Genomic DNA, 20,071 nt, shown 5'->3' on the forward strand with positions numbered 1-20,071 from the left:
CCAGCCCAGCGACCGGAGAAACTCCACCACCCGAGCCGTAACCCGGGAGCTTTCCTGCAACGACTTGGCCCGAATTAACCAGTCGTCCAGGTAGGGGTGTACCAGGATGCCCTCCGACCGCAAGGCTGCCGCGACGACCACCATCACCTTGGTGAACGTCCGGGGAGCCGTGGCCAGCCCAAAGGGAAGCGCACAGAACTGATAGTGCCGACCCAAGATCGCAAAGCGCAGGAAACGCTGATGAGAGGCCCGAATGGGAACATGCAAGTAGGCCTCCGTCAGATCGAGAGAAGTGAGAAACTCCCCCGGCTGAACCGCCAGAATGACCGACCGCAGCGTTTCCATACGGAAAGAGGGAACCTTGAGAGCCCTGTTGACCCCTTTCAAATCGAGGATGGGCCGAAAAGTCCCCTCCTTCTTGGGCACCACAAAGTAAATGGAGTACCTGCCCGTGCCCCACTCCGGGGGGGGCACTGGAACAACTGCCCTGAGATCTAGCAAGCGCTGAAGGGTCTGGCGAAACGCCAGCGTCTTCCCAGGAGTCTGACATGGAGAAGCGAGGAAAAAAATCCGGCAGAGAGCGGGCGAACTCCAGGGCATAACCGTCCCGCACCACCTCCAGGACCCACTGATCGGACGTGATCTCGGCCCATTTGGGAAAAAAGTCGCGCAGCCGGGCCCCCACCGGAACCAAGGGGGGCGCCGGCAAGGCGTCATTGTGCAGGACGGGAAGCGGGGGAACCGGCGGAGGGATTCCCTGCCCCCCGACGGGCCCCCCGAAAGGGCTGCATGCGCTGGAAGAACCGACCCCGGGAAAACCCCGGAGACTGGAAAGAAGCAGCCCCACGCCCAGGGCGATACTTGCGAAATTCCCGCAAACGCCCCCGGGCCGCACCACCCCGAGACGCCGGGCGGGCACGGTCCTCCGGCAAACGGGGAACTTTCGAGTCCGACAGAGTCTGAATCAACTTATCCAAGTCCTCTCCAAATAAAAACGACCCCCGAAAGGGAAATTTAGTAAGCTTAGCTTTGGACGCAGCATCCGCCGCCCAAGCGCGCAGCCACAACACACGCCTTGCGGCCACGCCAAAAGCCAGAGACTTAGCCGAGATCTGCACCAAGTCATACAGAGCATCAGAGAGGAATGAGGCAGCCATCTCAATCTTCGCCACCTCCTGATCCACCAGAGACCAGTCATCAGACTCTCGATCCAAGACCCGCTCCGCCCACCGAAACACGGCGCGAGCGACCAGTCCCCCACAAATAGCCGCCTGGACCCCAAAGGCAGAGACTTGAAAATTTTGCTTAAGGATGTTCTCCAATTTGCGCTCCTCAGAGTCCCGCAAGGCAGAACCGCCCTCAACAGGCACGGTATGCCGCTTGGAAATAGCCGAGACCACCGCATCCACGACTGGCGAAGCTAACGTAGCCCGATCCCCTTCAGGAATGGGATACAGGCGAGCCATGCTGCGCGCCAGCCGAAACGGCGTCTCCGGCGTTTTCCACTGCTCAAGAATAATATCCCGAATATCCTGATGCATAGGAAAAGAGCGGGAAACGGAACGGATCCCTCGTAACAGAGGGTCCCCCACATGCGGAGTCTCCGGCGGCGCGTCCTCAAAACGCAAAACCGAAGAAACCTGTTGAATAAGGTCAGGCAGCTCATCTCTCTGAAAAAGGCGCACCACGGACGCCTCGTCACTGGAGAACGGGAAACCCGACAACCCGCCGCCAGCTTCCGTCCCCTCCAGAGGGTCCTGGAATTCCTCAGAAGGGTCCAGGTCCTCCTCCAGACCGACACGTTCCTCCGACCACAAATCCTCGTCCCACGACACCCGCGGACGCTTGGACAAGAGAGGCGGCGGAGGGGACGTCATGTCAGACGAGAGAGGCAAAGCCGCAGGGAGCGCGGAGGAAATCCCACCCCCCGAAACCCCCTGGGCGCAACCGGGACCCCCAGCCGCCTGAAAATAGGCTTTGCATAAAGAAAAGAAAAAATCAGGGGAAAAACCCCCCGAGGGTCCCAAGGGACTCCCTGCCACAGCAGGGGACCCAGCAGAAACCTGCCCCTGCTTAGACAAAACAGGGGGAAGGTCACCTGAGGTGGAAGACAAAATGGAGGGGCCAGACAGAGAAGATGGCGTCTTTCCCGCCAAAACAGCTCCCTCCATAGCCTGCAGCGGCTGAGAGACCTGAAAAGTCTCAGCCGCTAAAGCAGGCAAGCCGGCATCAGCTGTCAAAATATCAGCTGAGAGGGAATCCTCTAAAACCCGACCGTCGGCGGCTCGGGGAATCCCTCCGTGGGCGGACGGAGAAGACCGGGCTTCTCCACCGTTCCCTGCCGACTCGCGAGGCACCATCGGCGGGGAGCTCTGGGCGCCTGCAGCCGCTGCCGACGGAGCTCCTCCACCGCACCGGCCTGAACACCGCTTGCACAGGCCGGCCGCGAGTGCCTCGCGTCTGGAGCACAATGAGCACTTTTTCCCTTTAGAAGTGCTCATTGCTCCATACGCGACCTAGCTGTAAAAAAGTGCCGGTTAGATGAAAAATACAGTAAAATACAGTGTTCTTAAAGGGATACAACCCTCCAGACCAGCACTACCTCAGGATTTTTTTTTTTTTTTTTAACAGAACAGACTCCACAGGCTCTCTAAGCAATATGCCTTGCTTGATTTAGGGGGCAAGGCTTACTGCTGAGGCTCCTCTAAAAAAATATGGGGAGGTGGAGGAAGTGGGGGGAGGGACCCCGCTCGAGACCCGCCGGGTTTGACACCCCCGAGGTCGGACGAACCCCCAAACAGAGTCCGTCCAAGCTCCGTCCGGCCAAAAACAGGGACAATAAACCCCCTAAACAAATTCCAACAGCCCTACCAAGGGAGATGGGTACAGATCACATCAACACCTGCTGGAGACTGAAAGAAGACTGAGGGAAATAGAGAGGAGGGGCTAGGATATACTGTCCCAAAGTTTTGTTTTCAGTCTCCACCTGCTGGTCATGATTAGATATATACCCATTCGTAAAGTTAACCTCTACTGGTCTGGAGAGTGCTAAAGAATGCCAATTTATGCCAGTATTCTATAATGGCAATTACACATAAAAAGGCCCTTTTAATAAACAGCAGTAAAAAGTGACCTTAGTGTGCACTTATGCAGGTCTTTCCTGCGCGCTAAGGTAATTTTTCTACTGAGGTAAAATGGCCAAATTTCCTTTTTTTTTGTATTAATGGCCTCATATTCATTTTGCCATTCGCATGTGCCATTAAAACAAATTAGCACGAGCACTTAACACCACCCATTATGCAGGCGAAAAGGGCTCATGCACTAATCAGTTAGCATGCAGCAATGTACCTGCGCTAATCAATTATCACAGAATACACCCCCCCAGACATGTCCCCGTGCCAAAAAAAAAATAAATTTTAATTTAGCGCTATTGTATGGGTGCGTTGTTATTGTATTTCACCATATATACACTTGCAATACACAAGAGTAGTGGTTCTCCTTTAAAATGTATGTGACTGTGACCAAATGAGCCAGTAAAAAGAAAAACCTCACATGCAGGCACAAACACACCCCTTCTCCACAGGAAAAGCTGCTAAAATGTGTAAATTAAATGAAGATATAGAGAATTGCATAAAGAAATATTCTAGTAGTGAGCACTGGATGAGCAGCAGAAGCACCCCTTCTTCAATCAAATGAAAATACAGACGCCCACCGTTGCACGGACACTCACCATCAGAGCTGGGGCAGAGTTTGGTCTTTGGGCAAAGGCCTCCTTCTCATTTCTAGCACTACAGGTGCGCAGTCGCAGGCGGGTGACTGGTCGTGATGGTCTCTTGAACACATATGCCTCCTGCAGAAGCAGAAAGTGAATAGAGTGAGTACTTCTTTAACTGTATGCAATTGCTTAAAATATAAATAAAGTGAAGCAAAGGAGATATCCTTCTTCCTCCCTGTCCCTTTATCTTTTCCCGGCATCTGTAAGAGGATCATTCAGATTACCTTGAAAGAAATGTCAGAACTAGACAAGCTTAGGTGTGAGGGATCACTTGGAGAGGATAACCGGGACAGGGAGGAGGGGCATATTTACAGACTCGCAGATTAGATTAAAAAATTACATATTTATGACAAGGTATAATGTTTCTCTTTGTATATATTTTGAGTTTTACAAATAGTTTTTCTTATAAAAAAACAAGGAAGGAGAAACTTAAAAAAACAAATAACATTCTTTATGTTAAAATTTTTTTTTTCAAGTACTGTAATTATAATCATACTGACAGAGTTGTGCAATGTAATCTGCTCACTGCCATGTCTCATCCTTTCTAGTACAGTTACTGATTTTTCTAGATCAGTGTCTAAAACTTTGTGAAGCCTTGGCACACTAAACTGGGGGCCACGGCTCGAGGGCATCTGGAAATGCGTGGATGTCAACGCGATGACTTTCATGGGGGTTGCTGGAAGAGAAGAGGCGCAGAGAGGAGAAGTCCTGGGGAGGGGAGGCGACACACCTAGAATGTCGCTGAGGCACACTGTTCTAGATAGTTGCTTTATTCCTAGTGCCGAGGCAAAATCTAGGCTTAGCACACACACCACCACCTCCTAATTAAGTTCACAATGTCAAGTTAGCACATGCTAACGTGAATGCACTAGCTGGATAATGCTTCCATGTCAATTTACTGCTTATGCCATGCCCCCTCCTAAAATAATTTTTAAAAATAATAGTGCATGATTAGTGCCCCCCCCGTGATAATTATCACAATTTCACCCCTCCCACAAAAATCTAAGTAAATGGGCTATTTGAAAAGTGCCCCACCCTGCCTACTGATAAAAGTATCTCCTGTTGTTTCTTTGTGTGCTCATCAAGATCTTGCTTTGACTCACCCCGCCCCCTTTCATTCCAGAAGCTGCTGTCCTAAACCTAAATTTGCCCTAGTGATTACCTAGTCTTGCTTGCTGGTTTGTCAGTTCTGCAATACTAAACAACAAAACTAGAAGAAAAATTAACTTACATTTTCTTTTTCTTCTTCAAATTCTGAGGTATTTTCTGTTAGTTTGGACATTTTCATATCCGGAGAATTAGAACTATTTCTCAGGGAAGGACTTGCGCCAAGAAGTGTTGTCTAAAAAAAATAAGCAGAAAGGATTCTTGTTTCAAATAAAATGTTCTCAACCAGCGTGTTGGGACAAACTAGATGTCCCCAAGAGATGAGAAGTGTGTCACAAAAAATTTAGTGTAGGCAGCAAGCTTATGTTTTCTTTACAACCATCACTGCCTGCAAGCTGAAAACACCAACAATCTTAAGAGTCAGGTTCTTGAAATTCCTGTAACTAGTCCCTATTTGTGCTTCCCTACCTCCATTAATAACTGCTGCCTCCGGCTCCAACTGAATGTCACAGGTCTGCTATCCATAGGTTCTGTTTGCTATATAGTTTCTGAGTAGAATATTTGCAGATTTTAATGTTTTTTTTCACAATATCTGGCACTGGAGAGATTCTGTATTGCTGTTACTGAGGTCACACCAAAATCTGAATATAGCAAAGATACTTCCCTATAGCAGGTGTTCTCCGAGGACAGCAGGCATATATTCTCACATGTGAGTGATGTCATCCACAGAACCAGTATTGATACTATCATTTGCACTGTCACTTTAATTCTTGAGGCAGCGCTCATACTGTGCTGGTGCCTTCCCACCCAACATCAACACACAGTAGGGTTACCATATGAATCTGGAAAAAGGAGAATGAATTGAGACATCCATATTTTACATCCATTGCTTTCAGTGGAAGTAAAACCCAGATGTGTTATCCTGTCCTTCTTTTCTGGAACGGGAGGAGGAGGAGGAGGAGGAGGAGGAGGAGGCTGGCTGCCATAGGTATGGGGACAAGGCCATTCATCGCCCCGTGGAACGGTGAATGGCCTTGTCCCCACACTAAAGTATTTGCCATGAGTTGCCTCCTGCTCCCTTCCCACCCCTCCCAGTCAACAGCCCTCTTCAGCGCGATCACATGTCCAGTAGCCCCCTCCCCCCTTCGCAGGTGCAGCAACAGTCCCCCCCTCGTGAGTCCAGCAGCCCCTCCTCCTCCCTCTCGCAAGTTCAACAGTCCCCCACCCGGCTGGAAGTTACATCAGAAGGAAGGACTCGTCGGCAAAAAGGTTCCAGTCAGATCAACCCTGCGTGCAGGAAGCATCTAACAGGATGGTAGGCCCGCCCCAAGAAGCGCGGAAGGGGTCGACCCAGCCAGGAGAGTTGCAGGTTTGTAAGGGGGGGGGGGGGTTGCCACTGGCCACCGGAAGGGTGCAAGGGTGGGGGTTGTTGAACCCACAAGGGGGGGAGGGTGCTGGACTTGTGAAGGGGGGGGACTATTGCTGCACTCAAGAAGGGAGGGAGGCTGCTGGACTCACGAGAGGGGAACTGTTGCTGCATCCACGAAGGAGGAACGGAGTTGCTTGGGCTGCTGGAAGTGGACCAACTGGAGCTGAAGGGAAAGGCAACAGTTGCTGGATCTGGTCTGGGGGGAAGGGAAACAGGTGCTGGGCCTTTGTGGTGGGTGGAGTGGAGCTGAAGGAAAGGAAGAGGTGCCAGATCCACACCTGGGTGCTGAATAGAGGGGATACAGGTGTTAGACCCATAGAAACGGGGCTAGAGAGAAGGGGTAGAGGTGCAGGACTTGCAGGGAAGAAGAGAGAGAAGGAAAGGGAAAGAGAAAAGCTGAACCAAGATGATGAAGGAAGAGTGCGTGAAAAATTGAACCTAGTGGAATGAGGGAGGAAAGAGAGTGTGAGACATACATTGGTGTAAGGGAGTAAAAGAAGAGAGAAGCTGGACACAGGGAGATATACAAAAAGAGGGAAGATGGTGGGCATGGATGGGAGTATAGGAACAGGGACAAAAAGGGGAAAGAATGTTAGATAATTGTTCCTGTACACTGGCATCCAAATCAGACACTCGCAGGCATGCCTGTCTTCTCATGGCAATGGATAATGAAGACACTCTTGAGATGTCAAAAAAGTCACATACGGATCTGACCATGAATTTTCTAGTTTCTAACAGGACATTTGTGAGATATTGTAAATTTTGTAGCTGATCGACTGGGAGGTATCACTCAAACTGTACAAGTTGCTGAGTTAATGACTTCATATAGAAAGTCATGTAAAAACTATAAATCTAAATCCTGCTGGTGAGCATTGAGTTCTGAAGGAGTCTTCAGTCAAACAAGTCTCTACTTGGAGGAGCACTATAGTAAGTTCTAGAGCTGCTAGCTTTCTTTTTCTTCAGGGCAGACTCTACCAGAAATGACTGATGATGGAGTTATGGTTTATCAAAATCTGAATTGTACTCTATACAAGGAGTCTATTTTTTGGGGGGCCAACAGGGATCAAAAGTAGTGCTTCCCAATTCTTAAGCATGGTCTCTTTCATGAGGTTATGAAATGGGAGCTTTAGACAGTCTTTTAGTATCTGATCAAAGTCCAATCCATCGAAGAGTTCTGCCCTGAATTCTGCATCCAACTCCATTTTGGGGGGAAGGGCTTGACCCATCTGCCATATGAACTTAGTGAAGGAGAGGCTTTCAGGTGATGATCTCCTATGAGGTGGTGGAGGAGATGGATCTGAAGAGAGTCTATGACTCACTGGCAGAGAGTTCCAGGCACTCAGATGAAGAATGATGTGATACATCAGTCATACTCCTCAATGAGATGGTTCTGGTTATGGCAAACGTCAGGTTTCCGTCGAGATGGAGAAGAGCGTTGACTATGATGCCAAGGAAAGCGTCGTGATGTACTTCGAGACGCTCAGTGACATCGATGTGAAGAGGATCTCGAGGAAGAGCTTCAACGTCTGGATGATGTCTCTACCCTCAACCTCGAACAGTATTGGTGGGGAGTGCAAGATCTAGTTCTCTATGTCTGCGTCACGCACTGCTTGAGCTGCGCTGGTACCAATGGGGTCATTGCAGTTATTTGACCTGCCTGAGACTGTACTATGCTAGCCAACTCCCTTTGCACCATCTCCCTAATGTTGCATTCAGTGCTGGGTGTCTAGGTGTTGGTGACCTCGATGAAGAGGCACGCCTGCTAGGAGACACTACCAATAAGGATGGTGACCTCGATGCTAAATGTTGGTGTTTCAAGTGCATTGACAGTATGGACACCTGGGATGATGCAGATGTCCTCTTAAAAAGGGAAGCATGTCTATACTTCAATGACCTGGGGAGAACCTAAGCATAAACAACAGACCTCTCAACAGGGATAAAATTAATCTGAAAGCAGAAATGCACTAACTGTAATTTCTTTTCTTACACACAACATAAGGGACTAAAATTATGCTGTACTACATGTTTTCAAGAGTTTTACTAAGGGCAAGAAAAAAAAAATGCCCCCTACCCCCTAAAAAAAGGAATACTTTTCCCATCAGGACAGATTCGGTGTGCTTTTATATGCCTTTCATAGCACAAATATGGTGTGGTTCTGTATTTGAAAGATTTTGGTTTTACAATGAATAAAACGTAACTTACCGGCAGGGAATGTATTCTTCGAATTGGCAGACTGATACTACAAAAGTACAGAAGAAAACAGGATTAGTCAGAGGATTAGAGGCAATGCTTTCCTTTGTTTTTCATATTTTTTAGGGAATTTACCATAGCCTAGAGGCTGTTTATGCACTGGAAATAGACTTCATTTTATCAGTAATGCCCAATGAAGATAGGGATTCCTAAGGCGATATATGCTTGAGTAGATACTGTTCAAAATTACCTAGGGCATGGGTTCTTTACCTTTTTTGGGTTTCTTGCATTCCTTTACTAAGCCACATGTCCACCAGTGACTACTGACAGCTGCATATGTCACTAACTGTTGGCCACTAAACAGTGGTAACTGCCAACACATCAGTAAAATTAGAGAAGTACACACACCATCAATACCTGTCCTAATAACTGCCTTCATTGTTTCTAAAAAGTTTTATTAAATTGCCTCAGATATCAAGACTCTTTTCTGCGCCCTGCTTTGCACCAGTTGGCTAAGAACCCCCGACGGAGGGCATATTTGGATTTTCCCAGTCTAAGAAGGGGAAAACGTTACTGGCAATAAGTCTTACTGGGTTTGGTGAGAAAAGAATGCTCATTTTAATAAATTAATTCATATTACACAGACATTGGGGTCCAAACTATTTGATTGCATTATATATGAAACCACGTTGCATGAGATCTACTGGGAAAAAAAATAAGCAAAACAAAACACAGGGCCAACAGCTGACTGAGTTATAAGTGATCCTATGCTATATTGGTCTGTGCTATATGAAGCCTACAGTGTATAAGGAGATATTGGGAAAAGGTTGGCGGTACAAGGAGGAGGGGGGGAGAAGCACATGTTGATTCCCAATACACATGGGTTACACATCCATAAAAGCCATGGTGATGGGTTGATAGGAAAATGTCAGAGATGAGGGAGACTAACTAGCACTAGGTTACAAACTTGTCCATGGCAATCTAAAAAATATTTGAAAAAGTAGAACAGTGCTTTCTAAACCTGTCCCCATACAGCTAGTGAAGTTTTCAGGGTATCCATAATGAGTTTGCATGACATCAGTTTGCATATACCGAGCTCCAGTGTATACAAACCTATTTCATGCATACTCATGATTCTGAAAATCCAACTGGCTGCAGAGTTTTTGGAAGTGCCATCATAATGAAGTTAAATTATTTTCATCTGGTAGATAGTTGTTAAAACAAAGTTTTAAAATTTGCATTCAGTGCAAAAAAATGATGTGACAGGCTTCCCATTTACAGCAAATTTGTACAGTCAGAGGGGTTATTGTTAAGGGAAATATTTTTAACCAGATGCCCAATTAACCCCCTCCCCCTTTTTACAAAGCCATGCTAGTGGCTACTGCAGCAGTAACTGCCCCAAAGCCCATAAGAGATTTAAAGGGCTTCGGGGTTTTTGCCGTGTGGCAGCCACTAATGCGCGGCTTTCTGGAAGGAGGGGGGAGGAGGATTGCTTCCTGTATTAGTTGTTCTAGTTCTTAGTGTCCCATAGAATCCTTTCTGTTGATAGAGGGATGAAATCAGGTAGGTCATGCCTCAATCATCAGTACCAGAGTTTATAAGATAGGGGGAAGACTAACAGGTCCTTTCTGTGCTCAGTTCTGCCCTATATTCTACTGTAGGGTCCTAACTGGAAATTAAATACATAGCAATAAGCATACTTACTCTTTGATTACTCTCCCGGATTCAAGAATCGCTGTTTCAAGGCTGTAAGAGATCATACAGGGTTGAGAAGCTTTGCCTTATTATCTGACACAACAAAAACTAGAAAACAGACAGGCAAACATTGGCCTGCTGGACTGAATAGCAGGGCCTAGTCCACCCATCTCCTTTAACATGCTTTAGTCTTTAACAAAATGTTCTCAAAAATCGGAACTCTCTCACACAGGTGCATGGATAAACAAATCACAAAAGGTCAGCATTTCTTCTTCTCAAGGCCCCACTTCAGAGGTCTCCCCCCCCCCACCTTGGAGCCTGTGGTGAAAATAAAAGGCCCACAGGGAACAGACTGCTGAAAGCAGGGCTGTAAATAAACATTTCCAGCACCTATTTTCACAACAAAACCCCCTAAAAATAAATTAACTCTGCCTAAAATCCACAGCACAAAGTTTAAAAAAAAAAAAACCAAACCCAACAATCTTTAAATTTATCTTCCACACCGCAGAGTGGCCTACCATTGTGGTTCATTCCATATAGCCTAGTTTGTACTATCTGCTCCCAAATCACTCTAAAAATCTATAATAGCTTCTACAAACATGCAAGAACAAAGCATTAAAAAAAATTGAAAAAGGACTTCTGCATCAGTTTATCTGTGTCTAGCAGCGCTACAGAAATGATAAGTAGTGGTAATAGTCTGCTTGTATAGCTCCCTTGAAGGTGAACTGCTTTCCACCTGTATGCAAATAGAGCTCATTGTCTGGCAAAAGCACCATATGCCCCACTGATGCAAGTGTCACGCCAGCCCCCACATGTCTTCTGCTAGCCCAGCAAGAAGAGAGTGTGGCATGACAAAAGAAGGGTGGGGAGGAAAGGCTCCTATTCAGAGCAGAATGGAGCATGCTTCTATTCAGGGCACGGAAGCAGGCTCCCTTCCATGCAAACAATGCAAGCAGAGGCAGATGGGAAGCGTGCCTAACCCTAATTAACTCCAATATTAAACAATCAAAGAAGGAAAAAAAAAAAAAAGATTATTCTGTTGTCACGCCAGGCGCTTTCTCTGGTGGAATTCAACCTTCAATCCTGCCTCTAACCCTCCTTTTTTAAACATCCGCTGGTTCAATGGCTGTGTCCCTGGAGACCGGGCACACTGCAACTGACAGAAGGCTGGTAGGTTTAGGAATTTCAGATGTCCTGGCTGATGTTTCAGCAGCACCATAAACACCATCTGGCAAGGCTGGTCCTTCACTTAAAGAGAATTTCAGAATGCAGCATGTGCGACACTGGGAACACCTGACCTAGGTGCACAGCAAGCAGGGGACGGGTTACAGAAAGCTTTAGCTAGTCGGCCATATGTACCCCATGCATCCTCACCAAGGAAAGAGCTGTACCATGTTTTACAATGCTGTCAGGGCAGGACAGTGAGGGGAAGAGAGACAAGAGGGCAAGAAAAAAAAAAGGCCCTTTACAGTCTGTGGGCCCGATAATTAGAACAATTTAAACAGCCAGGAGAGGCTGGACAAAAAGGCATATTCAATAACACTTAACTTGATAGTGCTGCTGAAAATGTCTGGTTAGCACCCAATGTGAAACCAGCTATTTTGGGGGGGCATTGCGCTTAAGTTCCGAGAGTCAGAACTTAACCAGCCAAGGTAACCACATAAATTAGGACCTCATAAAAGTCAGTTCCTATCTTCGTGCGATTCACCATAGCCAGCTAAGCGCTGAATTATCGTACTTAACTGGCTAGGTTGTCACTGGCCCTATATACCCGAAAATCCAGGGATAACGCCAGCGGCAGTCAGCAAAACATTGCTTGTCACCGGCTGAATATCAGGCTCTTAATTTTCAGGTTCGATGCTATAATGTGCCGATGGTTCTGCATTCAGCTGATGAAGGGAGTGCAACTCTCAACAGCTAAGCAGAAATGTCCTGTATTAGGGCCAATAACAAGGCACCACTCATAGCTTGTTTGTTCACTTTTAGCTCTAAGTATCCAAGTGAACTTTTAACAGTCATTCGCCTCCATCCTTCCCAAAAGTAGTACACAAGTTTTTGGGGATTTTTTTTTTCTTTGACCCAGCAGTTTATTCCTGCACCTTTTGGCTCTATTAGAAGCAGCTCTAATCCTCCGGCACAAGCTTTCATTCACAACTCCAGAAGTGCTGTTACCCAATTAAAGAGGGATTTTAGGCCAGCCCTGGATTTCTTACAACCCTGTTACATTAAGAGATCCACAACACAGATTTCAATGAGTAGATTTAGGGGCTACAAATGCCGCACTATTTTGGGATACAAGTTTAAAACCAGGAGGGAAAATCAAGATGGCGTCGGAAGCGGACGCCTGAGAGGGGAGATCCGTACCTTGTCCGGTCGACGCTGCCTACACTTTTCTGGGCACTTGTTTGTTCCTTTTAATGCTGTTTGTCATAAAACCTTATCTACCATGGACCCCTGAAGAAGGCGTGTTGTCCGAAACATGGACCGTGTCGAGACCCTTGTTTGGTAATAAGGTTGTATATACCATTAAAGTTTGAAATAAACAGTGCTTACACCTTCTGAAAACCTGAAATCATGGGTCTTGAATCTGACCACTAGATGTCACTGTGGCACCATGAGCATGACCGCCACTCCCCTCATCAGGGTCCTCTGAATGTTGCTTCCACAGCACCACCAGACACCAGAAGACCTGAGCTGGCAATCAAACTTAAGTTTCTCCATATAAACTACAGGGCTGGCCTCATTAAAAACAAACAAACAAACAAAAAAAAACAACACAGATATTATACTCCACAAGCACAAACGTTATCAATGACTCAAATATATTTTCTAATCAGTGCTATTTAGCCTGCCAGGAACAGCTCCTGGCCGGCAAACAGCATATAACTGGCTATCTGCCGATATTCAGCGGGAGATAGGTGGTTATCTGCTTCCGAATATCCAGGTCAGCAGCTGGCGAGCTAGTTTCAGAGGCCAGATAGACAGACCCCCCTAAAAAGCAGGTCTATATATGGCAATTAGGACATTGTTGGCCAGCCAAATAACATTGGCTTAGCTATATTGGCTGGCCAAAAAAACCTGGAAAGTCAATGCTGGTTACTGGATACAACGCTGGCTTTGAATTTCTATTTTTGCTGCTGACCACAGGAGGTAGCCGGCTGTCTCTAGTTTGAATATCAGGCGGTAAAAGCTTCCATCGGGGACAGGACTTAATTTGTATAATAAAAGAAAGTGGAACTATGTAGCTGGAGGAGAGGCTGCAGCAGAACACCCTTGTTGCTCTGCGTTAGTGATTAGAGCTTAATTTCTGGAAGAATAGCCTAGACCGGTGGTTCTTAAACCTGTCCTGGGGGACCTCCAGCCAGTCGGGTTTGCAAGATATCCCTAATGATTATGCATGAGGCAGATTTGCATGCCTGTCATCTCTTATGTGCAAATCTGATTAATGCATATTCATTAAGGATATCTTGAAAACCTGACTGGCTGGAGGTCCCCCAGGACAGGTTTAAGAACCACCGGTCTAGGCTATTCTTCTAGAAATTAAGCTCTAATCCAGGATCTGCTCATCAATACCATATGCACAAGCATTTAACAAGAGCAATGTTTGAAATAAAGCAGGAACAAACCCATCCCTCCCCCACAAAGTTTTCCAGCAACCATTTGCAGGTGCTGTTGTCCTGATTTCACTGTGCTGGTTTGAGCCATTTTATTTCAGGAATTTAACAGTGACAATAACCTTACCGGATTTACTCATGTCTACATTTTATGTCTTTGTTTCAACGAAATCCGGAAACTGAAGATGACTGATGTGTGGTGCTATTATAAGCCAAGACGGACAGACACAAGAAGTGAAGCACAGATCGCTCTACGACAACAGGAAATGTCAAACCACTATTATTTACACTGCTGCATTCAGCTTCTCTTAGATCCAGGACAGGCCTGATCATCAAGTATTCTCTCTAACGGCAACGCTTCAAATCCACTCTTCACTGCTGTGCTGCAGGCAATAGAATGTTACCCTCCATTCCCTCATATGAATTTTATTATTGCCCTTTAAAATCACAGTATAGCTCCAGCAGAACAGTATAAGCAAGAGGTCCATGACGTATGGCTTAGGAGACCCTGTGAGTTTGGGATTCCTTGAGTGTTGGCCTGGACGTGAATTGGGCAGTTTACTTAGGTGGCAGTAACAGAGGAGTAATCCAGGGAGATCAGACAGCGAGTTGCAGGTGAATCACCATCTAACATCCCGGCAGGATATCCTTCTAAAGAGACTCATGCACAACAAACTAAACTAAACCTTAAATTTAGAGACCGTGCCATCTTTATGTGAATAAAGCTCAACTCGGTTTACAATATTTAATGTGAAAGGAAAAGATAGTAAAAAGCAAGGTTTACAATTTGGTAAATAACCAGGTTTTTAGATGTTTACGGAAAGGTTGAAGGGAGTCCAGTTCTCTCAGCCACAAAGGGCAATCTCCCTGGGGAAATATATTTTTGGGATCAGCAAATTGGTATGTAATTGTTTCCCACACACAAGGTAAAGTGGGATGAAAATGTAATCTCAAGCAAGGGGCTAGGACAAAGGTAAACTCTGTTTAATGAAAAAAAGTGTAAGCTCACAGGAACAAGGGCTCAGTCCAGTGCTGGAAATCCTCTGATATAGTTTAAGCTCTCTTTCCTCCCACAGGAACAGCACATAGGAAGTGTTTTTTACTGAACCAGGACCATTAATTCCACATAACTAGACAGATTTTCACCGCTATACTGAGTTTACTGACCCATTTCTTTCAAATGCAATCTGTATATACAGTAGCTTGCTCTTGTAAATAAGTCAGCTTAGCTGGGAACCACATGAGAAATATGATCAGAAGTTATTTGATCATCTGTAAAAGCAGTTTATAGGCTACAATGGAGAGGACAAGCAGTCTCTCACATTGAGTGATCTTGTACCATACCACCTGCTAAACCGCTTGATTAAAGAACCTCAAACTGATCAGGACAGTGACCCCCCCAGTGTGACTTTAGAATGACCTCCTTAAACACAGATGTTACTGGAAATTATCTTTCTGACCATGGCGAGTCTGTGAGACCATCTGCTACAGAACTGCCAATCTGTGACTTTTTAGCTCACACTTTAAAATGTGTCCTATCTACTCCTATAAATAAATGAGATTCCACTGGAACTCAAGGTTTCAGCAAGTACGCCATTAACCCTCCTGTGCCAGAAGTAAAACTAATCAGACTGGTGAAAATGCATTTAGAGCCAATGCTGGGGGGATCACTCTACAGCCACCAGAGTTAATGCCTATTTGTCTTCAGTCCATTTCCAATCTGACACAGCTAACTTTCAAAACAAATGCTACCAAGGAATTCAACTAGATTTCAATCAGTACACTTCCCCCACCATATTCGCAAATTCCGTATTCGCTTATTTGCCGTTTTAAACCAAAAAATGCATTTTCATTTTTCTGGCTATTTAAGTCCTGAAAGCCCCCCCCCCCCCTTAAGCCTTACCTGGTGGTCTAGCGGGTTTTTGGGGCAGGAGCGATCTTCCCACGTTCCTGCCCCGTGCAGATTGCTCACAGGAAATGGCTCGAGAGACTACGGGAGCTCAAGGCAGCCATTTCCTGTGAGCGATCTGCACGGGGCAGGAGTGTGGAAAGATCGCTCCTGCCTGAAAACTCACTAGACCACCAGGTAAGGCTTAAGGGGGAGCTTTCAGGGCTTAAAATAGCCGGGGGAAGCGGGGGTTAGGGGCAGAACCGGCCCGAATATTATTTATGTTTTTTAAATATTCGCGGCCCAGCTCTGCTCCTAACCCCCGCGAATACGGAGGGGGAAGTGTAGTTTCATTTTACAACAGATAGGAAGACAGGTAATAAACATGGAGAAAGGACAGCAGATAAAGACCTCATGGTCTATCCCGTCTGACTATACACCTTGACTTAAAGTCTATCCTCTAACACAGAGGTTGATAGAAGGGTTAAATCAAATTAGCATTTTTAAACCATCATTCTATCGCAGGTCACCAATTGGGTCCGTGAAGTTATAGAATCCTAGCACATGAATGCATGATTGGTAGTTTCACATGTTAGGGTGAGCCGCATGCTCAGCGGCATTCTAGATCACAGGCCCACAACTCACTTACATATAAATGGAAGGAGTGGGCAGGGCTTCGGCAGGTGCTACATGGAGTAAGTGGGCACACCTAAATGTTGGCATGTAAATGCTGACTTGCACTAGTACTCACTCCATAATGGAACCTGAGCGCCCAGATGCCATTACAAAATTAGCATTTAACACACTGCAATCTTTTGCCTAACTTTTGGCACCCTTCAATGCCAGTGTTTTCGTTCTAAAATTACTTCACAAAGAAAAAAGTCCACACTCTATCTAATATACCTGGGGCAATGGGGGATTAAGTGACTTGCATGGGACTTGAACCCACAACCGCAGGGTGCTGAGGCTGTAGCTCTAACCACTACCACTCACTGCCACATGTTTAGCCCAGCACCTATGTGCATATAATTTGTTTACTGCATATTTGTGCTAGGAAGCTGTGAACTAAGCCATCAGTATACATGCTGCTCAGCTCCAGAGTGAGAGATTATATAGCATGGTAGCTCATTCTAACAATGCCCGAAGAAATCACTATTTTTTCAGTTGGCTATTTCACTTGCCTGCCCTCCCTGTTCTTTCCCCTGGAAATCAGATGTGATTTTTGGTCAAAGAGCATTTGATGATGGCAGTTTGTTTTTTCTCTTCATTAAATGTAATCTAATCCCCACAATCATCCCAGCATACAGCACAAACTCTGCAACTCATGTAAACCCGGGGGGGGGGGGGGGGAGGGAGGGAGGGAGAAACCTTATTGTGGCTGCCACATTAGTTCACTTGGATATGTAGAAATAAAAGGTCAACTGATGCTGCTATATATTTGAGCCAATCATTTTCTTTTTGTTCTGTTCTTTTTTAGTTGCAAAGGCATGCAAGAAAATGAAGCAGGAAACTTACGTGTCGTTGTTCACCACTGGGTCCAAGCGCCTGGGAGATTCCAGACCAAGGCCTGTGCAAACAAAACAACAGTTAAAGGTACTCTGAAAATAAAAAAGGGTGAAAAAGTGAGCCTCCTTCACACCTTATCTGCTGGAAGCCAGGATGAAATGCCACAAGCAGGCTGTAAATTAACTCAGAAACATACCAAAGGAGCAGAGGGTCCCTTAAGTCTTTGCATTTATGCACAGGAGGAACTAATTCTATAAATTTTATATTCAGGCTGTGAAGGTCAAGCCCAACTTCCACTTCATTTCATAAGCATGAAGGAAGGTCTACAATTTTTTCCATATATACAGATATCGATATCATAGATGCACATGTACATAATTATGTAGACAAATACATATATGAAATATAAAAATAGAATACATATTTTTAAAAGAAAATTTCCAGCAAATTTAAGTATAATGAAATATTACAGAGGAGATAATTTTCTAACTACCTGCATTGGTTTGTAGTCCACAGATATTATTTTACCCACACTCTGTGCCCTAATATTCAAAGTGCCAGCACAGGTATACTTCCACTTTGCACATACAAAAAAGAGAAGACCAGACTGTCAAGCTGGAAAATGCACTTTTAAAGTGAAATCAGAAACTGGACCCAACACAGACTATGTTGGATCTGGTTTCTGGTTCCACTTTATAAGTATACTTCATTAAAGTGCATTTTGCAGCTTGACGATCTGGTCTTCTCTGCTATTTGTTGTACTTCCACTTTGAACATTATCTCAGGAAAACTACCTGCACGTTTCCACCTGCCCATTTGTGCAGATGGCTTCCCAGCGAGAGAAAGAAGATGCATTTTGTTTGATGCAATCGTATAGTATGCGTGTCACCCTGTGGTACACCTCTCCTCACTCTGTACAAAATTGCACATGCAGTAACACCAAGACACATAAATTTACCGGAATATAGGAGAGGGCGGACAGTTTTCTGAAAGCCCTCTTCCACACATACAATACTAGCTAACAGAAATGGTTTATACATGGACCTTCTATGAATTTTGATTCTAAATTATAAGGGGGTGCTGAAATGTTCTCAGCCAAACCAACCAACTTCCTAAATTCTGAGTGTTTATTTTGCCACTGTAGCTGAAAAGAGTGTTATCTTATTTTGTTAAGTGCCAATTTGCAGAAACGAAATTCTTTGTTTTTTGACATCGTTCCAGAACATTGACTGCACCATATTCACGTCATTCTCTTCTTAGTTGAACCAAGAACTTTTCCGCACCCCTCATAACATGTTCTGTGATTCTACTGTGTAAAAACCCTGGCATTTATGCACTTATTACAGTTATTTTTTTAATACTAAACCAGCTTCTGGCAAACGGTCAAGGTTAACATATCTTGACAATTCAATCTAGAATGAAAATTGTCTGTACTTGATATTAAAAACAAAACAAAACACAACAGCACTAAAGGTGGGGAGTAATTTTTAATACACAGTCACCTCAGAACCTGTTTATAGAAAAATGAATTTTGAACAATGTATTTGGAGGGACTGGGCTTTTCCCCTAGGAAATTAGGTATTTTCCACAGCTTGTTGAAAGTCAGCATGATTCCTTTTCAAGTAACATAGCATAGCATATGTTAAGTTACTTTAAAAGGAATCATCCTTGCTTTCAATATAAGAAGCATTACTGGATAGAACTTTTTGAATTGCGGTATTTTTTTTTTTTTTCTTTTAAAGTAAAGCTTTTGTGCTCTTTTCCCCTATTGAAACATAGAAACATAGAAAGATGACGGCAGATAAAGGCTACAGCCCATCAAGTCTGCCCATACCATTGACCCACCCTTTTAAGTCTACTGGCCCCCTTAACTCTATTGACCTGCTCTATTAAGTCTATGTCCTAGCGACCCTACATTCCAGCCAAGCCAGGTCTGCTGAAATAACACGACAAGTAGATAGTACAAAAACCTCCATTGTACAGATACAGATGGGAAAATAAATTTTCTTACAGGGCACTTCAGCTTGGCCAGCCGGCAAAAAAGTTCCTCAACCTAAGAGTATGGAACAAAATAGTAATTGAAATGCTGCCCAAGATAAAGAAGGAATTAAGCTTAGGTGCTCCTACAACCTGTGAATACCAGCCCAGTGCCAACCCAGAAGAGGGCTCCTAACTCTAGAGGAAATAACATTTTATTAAATGGTTCTTTTCTCCTCAGAAGACACTATCCCTTCATTCTATAACAGGTCGCTTAAATTTAAGCGCCTTCTGCATGCTTAAGTGTATAGAATATTGGCATCCATGTGTGTATTTTCTAATTACGCGTTCAAAGAGTGTTATCTTATTTTGTTAAGTGGCAATCTTGACTTTGTTTCAGATCACTGACTGAACCATATCCACGTCATTCTCTTCTTGGTTGGGATGAGAACTTTTCAGCACCCCCTCATAGTGTGAAGAGTTTCAGCCTCTAGTAACCAGAGCTGAGATTGTGATGTCACAATGCCTCATTCCACCAATGAGAGCCAATCTGATCAGTGATGTCACAATGGCTTGATTGTCCTACACTTGGCTCACTTTTATTACATACAAGGGAGTGCTGAAAATTTCTCAGCCCAACCAACCAACTTCCTAAATTCTGAGTGTTATTTTGCCACTGCAGCTGAAAAGAGTGCTATCTTATTTTGTTAAGTGGCAATCTGCAGGAACAAAATTCTATGTTTTGACATTGTTTCAGATTATTAATTGAACCATATCCATGTCATTCTCTTCCTGGCTGGGCTGACAACTTTTCAGCTCCCTCCTGTATACCTGCCGAAATGAGATGTAAATGCCAGCGCTCAACTGAGGAGCATTTAAGGCAAATTCTG

At 45.0% G+C, this 20,071-nt stretch overlaps 1 protein-coding gene across 1 annotated transcript in view; it reads right to left on the reverse strand.

Annotated features, from left to right (window-relative positions):
- Positions 1–20,071, reverse strand: part of CDC25B (cell division cycle 25B) — a 64,224-nt gene that overhangs the window by 37,492 nt on the left and 6,661 nt on the right. The window contains exons 3-7 of the mRNA XM_033953211.1: positions 17,214–17,265; positions 10,206–10,247; positions 8,514–8,550; positions 5,007–5,117; positions 3,731–3,850 (exon numbers count right to left, since the gene is read on the reverse strand). Coding sequence (XP_033809102.1) covers positions 3,731–3,850; positions 5,007–5,117; positions 8,514–8,550; positions 10,206–10,247; positions 17,214–17,265 — 362 coding nt within the window. The remainder of the gene's footprint in view (positions 1–3,730; positions 3,851–5,006; positions 5,118–8,513; positions 8,551–10,205; positions 10,248–17,213; positions 17,266–20,071) is intronic.

This window comes from Geotrypetes seraphini, chromosome 1 (assembly GCF_902459505.1).
Source record: "Geotrypetes seraphini chromosome 1, aGeoSer1.1, whole genome shotgun sequence".
Taxonomy (NCBI): domain Eukaryota; kingdom Metazoa; phylum Chordata; class Amphibia; order Gymnophiona; family Dermophiidae; genus Geotrypetes; species Geotrypetes seraphini.